This window comes from Dendronephthya gigantea, unplaced genomic scaffold, assembly GCF_004324835.1.
Source record: "Dendronephthya gigantea isolate DGI-Jeju-01 unplaced genomic scaffold, DenGig_1.0 000055F, whole genome shotgun sequence".
NCBI classification, from domain to species: Eukaryota; Metazoa; Cnidaria; class Anthozoa; order Malacalcyonacea; family Nephtheidae; genus Dendronephthya; species Dendronephthya gigantea.
This window is the reverse complement of record NW_021163065.1, coordinates 523,413-532,780: the sequence shown is the minus strand read 5'-3', so window position 1 is coordinate 532,780 and position 9,368 is coordinate 523,413. Positions and strand designations below refer to the sequence as shown.

The following is a 9,368-nucleotide window of genomic DNA, read 5'->3' as shown; positions in this document are numbered from 1 at the left end:
GGTAGCTATAATTTACATTTCTCTTCTTTTTCTTTGGTTCTTCTTCTTGTTCATCACAACGTCGGTAGTATTGGGGATAGAATCCAAATGTACAAGGCCCTCCCGGGGTGGTTTGGAAAAGCTGACTGCGCTGACTGCTCTCTATATGCGTTTCATCATCATCACTATCCTCATCATCTTTCTTCTTAGTATATGTTCCTATTTTCTTTCTTATCAATCTACGCACGGGGGTTCCTCTTGCTTCGGTCCCGGGGGTTCCTTTTGCTTCGGTTGTGGGGGTGGGTGGTTCGTACCACATGAAGAAATTACACAATTTTTCTTGCGGCTCGGGACATCAAAAGAAGGATCGACCTTTATTTGAGCTCTCTTTTTTAACCACTTGTAGTTTACTTCGTTCACCATGATGACATTGCGGTCTATCATCATTTATGTACACATCACCCCATTCGAAGTAGTATTTGCAAGGATTCTTATCTTTAGAACATACAAAGAAGGGTCGACCATAGGACGATTTCTCTGGGTTTTTCACCATTCTCAATTTTGCTAGGTTTCCATTACAACATGTGGGTTGTTTTTGGAAGGTTGTTAGAAACTTTTCAATTCCTTTTTCATATAAGAAAGCATCTTCTTCTGAGCAGGAGAGTTTACAATTCTTATTATTTGCTTCACCACAAATCCAGAACAATCCATTTTCGGAGACAACAGCTTCTTTACTGTGTAAGCATTTCATCTTTAGAAAGATTGTGAATAGGAGGTTTTTTCTCTTTTATTAACACGTGTTTTTATTAACACGTGTTTTTTCAAGAGAACTCTAAAAAGCACGTGCTAAAAGGATAAGAACACGTGTCGAGAGGAAAAAGCAAGTGTTTTTGAAATAAAAACACGTTGTTGAGAGGGAAGAGCAAGTGTTTTTAAAATAAAAACACGTGTTGTAATATTAAAAACATGTGTTATTACAATAGGGTATAAATTGTTGCTCCTTTACTTGCTCCCTTTAGGGCCTGTAGGACCTGCAGGTCCCACAAGCCCTGGAGGACCCCGTACCCCTTGATTTCCTTCATTACCTTTATCGCCCTTATCGCCTTTATCTCTTTTATCACCTTTTGCCACAGCTGTGCCTGGTTGTCCTTGCGGTCCCGTAGGTCCTTGCGACCCTATAGGTCCTGCGGGTCCTGTGGGTCCTGGTGCTCCTCTTGGACCTCTAGGTCCAGCGTTACCTGTATCACCTTTTACACCTGGATCCCCCTGAATACCTCTATCCCCTTTCTTACCATCACCTCCGCGTGGTCCTTGATCTCCTGTGCTACCTTTATCACCTTTATCGCCTTTATCACCTTTTGGACCCTGTAGACCCTGATCCCCTTTTGTACCGCGATCCCCTTTAACACCGCGCGGGCCTTGGGAGCCTCTTGCACCATCCTGTCCTTGAGGTCCAGTTGGTCCTTGAGGTCCTTGATCTCCTTGAAGTCCTTGGGGTCCTACAGGTCCTACATGCCCTCGTTCGCCTTTATCACCTTTTGCTGCTGTCGCCCCCGCTCCTTGTGATCCTTGCTGCCCTACGGGTCCTTGCAAACCCTGATCACCTTTTAATCCTTGCAGTCCTTGCGGTCCTCGATCGCCCTTTAGTCCTTGTAGTCCTTGTGGTCCTTGTGGTCCTTGCGAACCTTGATCACCTTTTAGTCCTTGCGGTCCCGGATCTCCTTTTCGCCCTGGTAGACCTGTAGGTCGTACACGTCCTGCATCTCCTTTAGGTCCTGCATCTCCTTTAGGTCCTTCATGCCCTATCTCACCGTGTTCACCGGTACCTCCTTTTGCACTTTTAGGTCTATACTCATACTCATACCCAAAATGAAGATTACCGTGTGAATAAGGATATCCTCTCTTCATTATGAGTGGTTTATAAATGAATAAAAATTCCTGGAATCCTTACTTAAGAAGAGCATGTATAATATATTATTTCAAAATGATTAAAACCTCACGTTGTAAACATGGGAGCAAAAAAATCAAAAACGAGATTAAATAAAAATATAGAGAAACATGCTGCATGTAAAGTAGGATTAAGTTTAGGTCATAAAGATTTAAAAACCGAAGGTAATTTTCAGGTAGGATATTCGGTTAGAATAAATAAGGATTATAAACCTATTAATAGGCAAGGAATAAATATCGAACAACAACAACGATTGCCTACTATTAAAGAAGAAACTATAATAGAAGAGACTATAATAGAAGAGGAAGAACAATATGAAGAACCTATAAGACTATCTTCTAGTCTACACATAATTAAAGAAGAAGAGGAAGGCAATGGATGAGTATCTCTCCAGTATTTATTATAACCCCAAACGTGTTGGGGGACTCGGTGGTGTGGAACGATTATATAACGATGTGAAGAGAGAGGGGAAATATTATATTTCTAGAGATAAGATTGAGGAATGGTTGATGAAACAAGATACTTATACTCTACATAAACCAGCACGTCGCCACTTTGGTAGGAACAGAGTCATTGTCGGAGGAATAGATGAATTATGGCAGATGGATTTAGCGGACATGCAGTCTATAGCTAAAGAGAATGATGGATATCGATACTTGCTTATTTGTATTGATGTATTTTCAAAATTTACATGGGTTATACCACTAAAAGATAGAACAGGACCCACATTGGTTGACGCATTTAAAACTATCTTAAAATCTGAACGAAAACCACACAAAATTCAAACAGATCAGGGTACGGAGTTTTTCAATAAACATTTTAAAGCATTAATGAAAAAGGAGGAAATTCAATTATACAACACTTACAATGAGACTAAGGCGTCAATTGTGGAACGTGTAATTCGTACCTTGAAGACGAAGATGTGGCGTTACTTTACAGCAAAGAAGACCAAGAGATATATTGATATATTACCACACTTAATATCTTCTTATAATAATAGTAAACATCGTAGCATTAAAAAGAAACCAATTAATGTAAATTTAAAAAACGAACAAGAAGTATGGCATACCTTATATGGAGATCGTAAGAGGAAAAAAGTTATTTATAAATTTAATATTGGGAATCAGTAAAATGAAACGTAAATTCGAAAAAGGATATTTACCTACTTTATCAAAGGAAATTTTTACCATTAGTAAACAAATACCGCGCGATCCCCCTGTTTATAAATGAAAAGATTATGATCAAGAGGAGTTAGAAGGGACATTTTATAAGGAAGAATTACAAAGAGTAATTAAGGAAGACGATATTTATGAAGTTGAGGAAATCTTAAAAAAGAGGGGGAAAGGTAAAAAAGAGGAATATTTTGTAAAATGGATGGGATATCCTGCGAAATTTAACTTGTGGGTCCCTGCTTCTCAAGTAAAAGATATTTAAAATGTATTCTTATCATTATTATTCATTTATAACTTGAATCATGAACAACGCAGACTTCTATATTACACTCCCTAGCGACTCTTCAAAAAATATTTTCCCTGAGAACAAACAAACTAAATATACCACAAAAATTCCACACCGTGTCGAACTACTTGGCCCTTTCATCATGGCGGCAGCAATAAACATCGCTCTTCTGATTTTTGTTTTGACAAATGTTAAGAAGCAATCTTTTGCCAGTGCAAATTCAGTCTGTTATTCGTCTGATGCTGGAGAAGTTACGGATGTATATAATTCTCGCATTACGACCTCATTGTGGATTTATAAGCAAGAAAGAGGCTTTAACTTAGGTCGAAAGTCATATTCTGGCTTAAGCCTATTGTTGATTCTGGCTGGAGATGTTGAACTCTGCCCTGGTCCAAGTGTAGCTTGCATTAGCTGTAATAAGACGATACGGAAAAACCAAAGTTCAGATATTTGTTGTCAATGCAAAAGTAAATGCCATCTGAAATGCCTCGTTGATGTGCTTGAATATGGCCATGAGAAGTTGTATTGTCCGGACTGTGTGAATATTAACGAAACTCAAACCAACGAGTCTGTTATGTCTAACACACTGTACGATGGTGTAAAAACGTTTCTCCAGGCTAGAGGCCTGAAGATATTTCATCAGAATGTGAATGGCCTGACACGGAAAATTGATATGATTGATAACTTGCTCAAGGAGATGAGCGGGGAAATTGATATATTGGGGATATCCGAAACGCATTTGAATGCTGACATTATGCACGAGGAGGTGAAAGTTGACGGATATACATTTATTCATAGGGACAGAAAGAACGGTCCTGGCGGTGGAGTGGGCTGTTTTATTCGCAATGACTTAGGATGGCAAAGACGAACAGATTTAGAAAATGACGGCGTTGAAGCGATATGGTTGGAGATCTTTATTAAAAATGCAAGATCTCTTCTTGTTTGTAACATATACAGGCCGCCAATTACTTCAAAATACCTACATCCTCAGTTCGAAACCGTATTCGAGGACATGATAAATATTAGCGTGTGCGAGAATAAAGAGACCATTTTAGTAGGAGATATGAATGCCGATTATTTACAACAATCGAAGGATAGAAATATAAAGCGTATCATTAGCACAAATGGCCTAAAGCAGATAATTGAAAAACCAACTAGGGTGACAAAAGACTCAAGCACACTTATTGATATCATAGCAACCAGTCATGAACAAAACATCTTTAAGACTATGACATATGCAAATTCTATCAGTGATCATGACCTCGTGGGGAAGATTATGAAGAAAAACAATCGTAAATTCAAACCAAGAACAATATACACGAGAAATTTTGCAAAGTATAATGAGGCTAATTATAAGGCAGATTTATGTAATTTAGATTGGACAGTCATAACGTATGAATCCAATATTAATAAGGCGTGGGATATTTTCAAAAGCCTCTTGAAATCGGTAATAGACAAACATGCCCCACTAATCAAGAAAAGAGTGCGTGGTCGAGACAGCCCCTGGTTTACAAATGAAATAAAAACAAAGGCCCACGAACGAGATTATTATCTCAGAAAGGCGAGAAAGTCGGGTAAAGAGATCGACTGGTCCACCTATCGCCGTCTTAGAAATGATGTAACGCGATTAATCCGACAAAGCAAAGGGAATTACATGAGACAGATTTTTAGAGAAAACATCAATGCACCAAGGAAATTCTGGAATCAAATAAAAAAGTGTTTCCCAACGAAGGGCTCAAGAGAAGCCGGTTCTAAAGTTTTTAACGTTGATGGTAGGCCTACGTCTAACGTAAAGGAGGTTGCGAATGGTTTCTGCAAGTTCTTCACCAGCATTGGAAAAAGGCTGCAGGACGCTCTACCAAAGCTGACAGATATAGCCTGGACACACCACGATCACTCACATTCCAAATGTAAACTAAATCCCCAAAACTGCACTTTCACATTTCAGAAGGTCAGCCGTCAAGAAATCAGGGATGTTATGAAGAAATTGAACAGAAAGAAAGCCCAAGGGTATGACGAAATTCCAGCATCATTTGTAAAAGATGGTGCGGATATATTGGCTGAACCATTAGCAAGCCTAATTAACCCATGCTTAGAAAATTCTCTATTCCCATGAGCAGAAAAATGTGCAAAGATTACACCGGTATACAAGTCTGAAGAAAGATCACTTTAGGACAACTACAGGCCGATTTCTATCCTACCGGTGCTTTCCAAAGTGTTTGAGCATGTGGTCCATCGCCAACTGTATGCATATCTTGAAGAGAATAATCTTTCAAATAATCAATTTGGTTTCCGAAACAAATCATCAACTCAACATGCCGTTACAAAATTTTCTGATTCCATAAGACAAAATATGGATAAAGGCTTAATGACTGGTGCAATTTTTATCGACCTACGAAAGGCGTTTGACACCGTAGACCATGCTCGTTTACTGTCGAAAATGACCATTTACGGCATTAGGAACGCAGAACTTTTGTGGTTCAAAGATTATCTTCTTAACAGAACACAATTTGTCGTATTTGAGGGTGTTGAATCATTGGTTCAGCCAATTTCTTGCCACAAGGCTCAATTTTGGGTCCACTGTTATTTGTTCTTTTAATCAATGATATTGACATTCATCTAAAAAGGTGTGAAGTCATCCTGTATGCTGATGACACTGTCATATATTGTGCCAATCGAACTTGTGAAAGAATTGAAGAACATCTCAACAGCGACCTGGAACAGATTTCCAACTGGTTTATTCAAAACGGTCTGGTAATTAACCTCAAACGTTCAAAGACAGAATGTGTTCTTTATGGTACTCATCATAAAACCTCCAATTCAAGACCATTGGAAATAAAAGTTGGTGGAGTCAACATTGTGCAATCGCAAGTGTACGAATATCTAGGTGTTATAATGGATAAGAATTTAAATTATGTTGAACATCTGGAGAAGACAATAAAGAAAGCAACATCAAGAGTTAAACTTCTGAATCGAATAAGACAGAACGTCAGTCCATCAACAGCAGAAACAATCTATAAAATGATATTACCAATAATGACATACTGTAATACCATTTATTTGAAGCCATCTAATACCAATCAGGATAAGTTTGAAAGAATCCAGAATCGAGCGTTGAGAATTATAAATGGTCAAAGAAGTTCTGTAAGGCTGACAAGTGTGAACGAAATCAGAAATAGGTCCTGTGCACTTGAGGTCTTTAAATGTTTAAATGGAATAGCTCCAAAAGCCTTTCAGGATTATTTTAAAAGAGTTGCACATGCTAAATTTACATGTGCGAATAACACAAATGTTGTCCTTCCAAAAATCCGAACTGAAAATGGAAAGAAAACATTTGCTTACCAAGGGGCAGTTATTTCTAATAAACTACCTAGTGTTTTGAAGACAGAATCATCACTGTTAAGATTTAAGTCTGGCTTCAAAGATTTTAACTTTGACTCTTAATCTGTACATATCAAATCTGTACAAATGAATGGAGAGTCTATTCAATATACAGTAAATGATGTAAAAAAGAAAGGGGGAAAATTAAAAAAATATTACGATTCACTTAATGAGTATGTAGAAGACATTAATAAATCTTTTACAGAAGAAATTAGGAAAAAAATTAAATTCAGCGTACATTCAAGAAAAGTAACTATTACTCTAGAAAGTGGGTATAAAGTTAATTTACGAAGAGATCAAGCCATTATTCTAGGGTTTCTATCATTTAACGACACGCAAATTGAAAAGAAGATTGAAACTACTGAGACAGGAACTCACAAAGGAAATATGCATAGAGAAACCGATATTTATGTATATTGTAATATCATTCAACCTCAAATCGTTGGAGATAAAACACTCTCTCTACTACACATTGTACCTTCTAAGAAGGACAAGGAATATCATTCTATAAAACACATACGTTACGTTCCTGTTCAAACAAAATCTTTTGAAGAAATACAGATTCTTTTAAGGAGTAGTACTAATGAACCTATTTCATTTGAACGTGGACGTGCATTGATAACACTACATTTTAAACGTAAGAGTTATTTTAAAAAAATGAATCGTCAAAGAATTCAGGAAGGACATGGAAATTTCTTTCATAGCATAGGAAGATTCTTTAGACCAATTGGAAGAGAGGTGGGCAATATAGGTTTAAATGTTGGAGCCGGTCTACTTCAAAATTTAATTAACGATCTTCTTGCGGGAAAAAGTTCAAGAGCATCAGCTAAAGCACATGGAAGACAAGCCGGAACGCGTGCTACAAACATGGCGCTGGAGAGAGCATTACAAACATTAATGCTAAATCAAGCAGCAAATCAGACCCCAAGACAATCAGGTGGAAAAAAATGTAAGCGATCTCAATCTAGAAAACAATCTCAATCTAGAAAACGATCTCAATCTAGAAAACGATCTCAATCTAGAAAACGATCTAAGAAAAGTCAAATCGGGGGGAGAAAACGTAAAACATCGATAAAACGATCTCTATCGAAAAAAGGTAGAAAAAAACCTCAAGCAGGAAAAGGGCGTAAAACGAAACGTAAAACAAAACGTAAAACAAAACGTAAAGTGTAGCTCCCATAAACAATTTCATGCCTAGTCTGTTTAAACAGGTTGATGTTTTCTTAAATGGAAAACAAGTTACTCCAGCTATGGGTACTTATGCTTACCGTGCCTACTTAGAAACCCCTTGAATTATGATGTCTCGGCAAAAAAATCTCAACTCACCTCAGCATTATATTATAAAGATACCCCAGGACAAATGGATGAAACAGGAAGTCTCCAATCAGAAAAATCGTTGGAAGTCGTTACAAATGTTACAAGTGGGGTAAACACTAAAAAAACCAAAAAATTCATGGTACCTGGAAATGGAAATCAAGGCTTTGCAAAACGTCATAAATCTATTCAAGACGGAAAACTCTTGGTAATGTCCGGACCGATTTTTTGCGATATATTTATGATGGAACGATTACTACTTAGTATGGTAGATCTCAAAGTAGTCCTAAACCGAAACTCAGACAAATTCTGTTTGATGGATAAAAATGCCAATCCTATCAATGCTAAAATAAAACTTGTGGATGTAACTCTTAAAGTACGTAAAGTTAAAGTCAATGAAACCATCACTAAAGCACATGAACTAGCACTGAAATCGGTACCAGCTACTTATCCTATACAACGCATGGAATGTAAAGCATTCACCATACCGGGAAACATTCCACAAATAAGAAAAGATAATATGTTTGCCGGAATCATTCCCAAGACATTTGTTTGCGGTTTTGTGGATGCTGACGCTTTTAGTGGAGTTCTCACGAAAAACCCATATAACTTTAAACACTTCAACGTATCATCGGTGACGTTAACAGCAAATGGTGAAGAAATACCATTTAAACAACTTGTCCTTAACTATAAAGATAACAAGGAAAATTTCATTCAAGCATATAACACATTATTCTCGGGTACAGGAAAAATGAATTATAATACCGGTCTTAATATCTCAAGAGAGGATTATTACAAAGGATTTACCCTCTACGCATGGGATCTCACCCCAGATATGTGTGGTGCCTCGCCCTATTTTAACACAGTGCAACGAGGTTCATTGACACTTGACATTACGTTTGCTGCAGGGGATGTTCCAAGTGCCCCTATTTCCTTGGTATGTTATGAAGACTTTGAAAATGTTGTACAAATAGATTCGGAAAGAAACGTAATCTACGATATCTCTACATGAATACTACACAAATAAAGAACGTACCCTAACATCATCCTATAATTAAAAAATATTTTTGCAGGGTGTTTTTGGCAGATGAAATACCTAAATTTTTAAAAACTTTCCCATGTGGATTTATTGTCGATACGGATCCTAGTACAAAACCTGGAACGCATTGGGTTCTTTTTTATTTTACTTCAAAAGAAAACGGTGAATTCTTTGATAGTTATGGAAAACCACCTCAACATTATAAAGACATATTTAGACCCTCCTTTGAAAATCTCAAGTGGAATGCTC

General features: G+C 37.4%; 2 protein-coding genes across 2 annotated transcripts; one reads left to right on the top strand and one right to left on the bottom strand.

Moving 5' to 3' along the window:
* Positions 1-981: 981 nt before the first annotated feature.
* Positions 982-1,887, bottom strand: LOC114529236 (collagen alpha-1(I) chain-like). The gene is made up of 2 exons (XM_028550993.1): positions 1,506-1,887; positions 982-1,424 (listed from the first exon to the last, which is right to left on the bottom strand). The coding sequence occupies exons 1-2, from the start codon at positions 1,885-1,887 to the stop codon at positions 982-984; spliced, it is 825 nt and encodes a 274-aa protein (XP_028406794.1).
* Positions 1,888-8,126: 6,239 nt separating this feature from the next.
* Positions 8,127-9,092, top strand: LOC114529235. Its single transcript, XM_028550991.1, has one exon. The coding sequence runs from the start codon at positions 8,127-8,129 to the stop codon at positions 9,090-9,092; it is 966 nt and encodes a 321-aa protein (XP_028406792.1).
* The last annotated feature ends 276 nt before the right edge of the window (positions 9,093-9,368 follow it).

What these genes read in the sequence shown, in the direction of transcription:
- LOC114529235 (XM_028550991.1), top strand. Translation starts at nt 8,127, where the DNA reads ATGGATGAAACAGGAAGTCTCCAATCAGAAAAATCGTTGGAAGTCGTT.
- LOC114529236 (XM_028550993.1), bottom strand. Translation starts at nt 1,887, where the DNA reads ATGAAGAGAGGATATCCTTATTCACACGGTAATCTTCATTTTGGGTAT. An exon ending in AGCAGCAAAAGGTGATAAAG is followed by an intron (nt 1,425 to 1,505) that starts GCGAACGAGGGC and finishes CTGGACCTCAAG; the next exon opens with GACAGGATGGTGCAAGAGGC.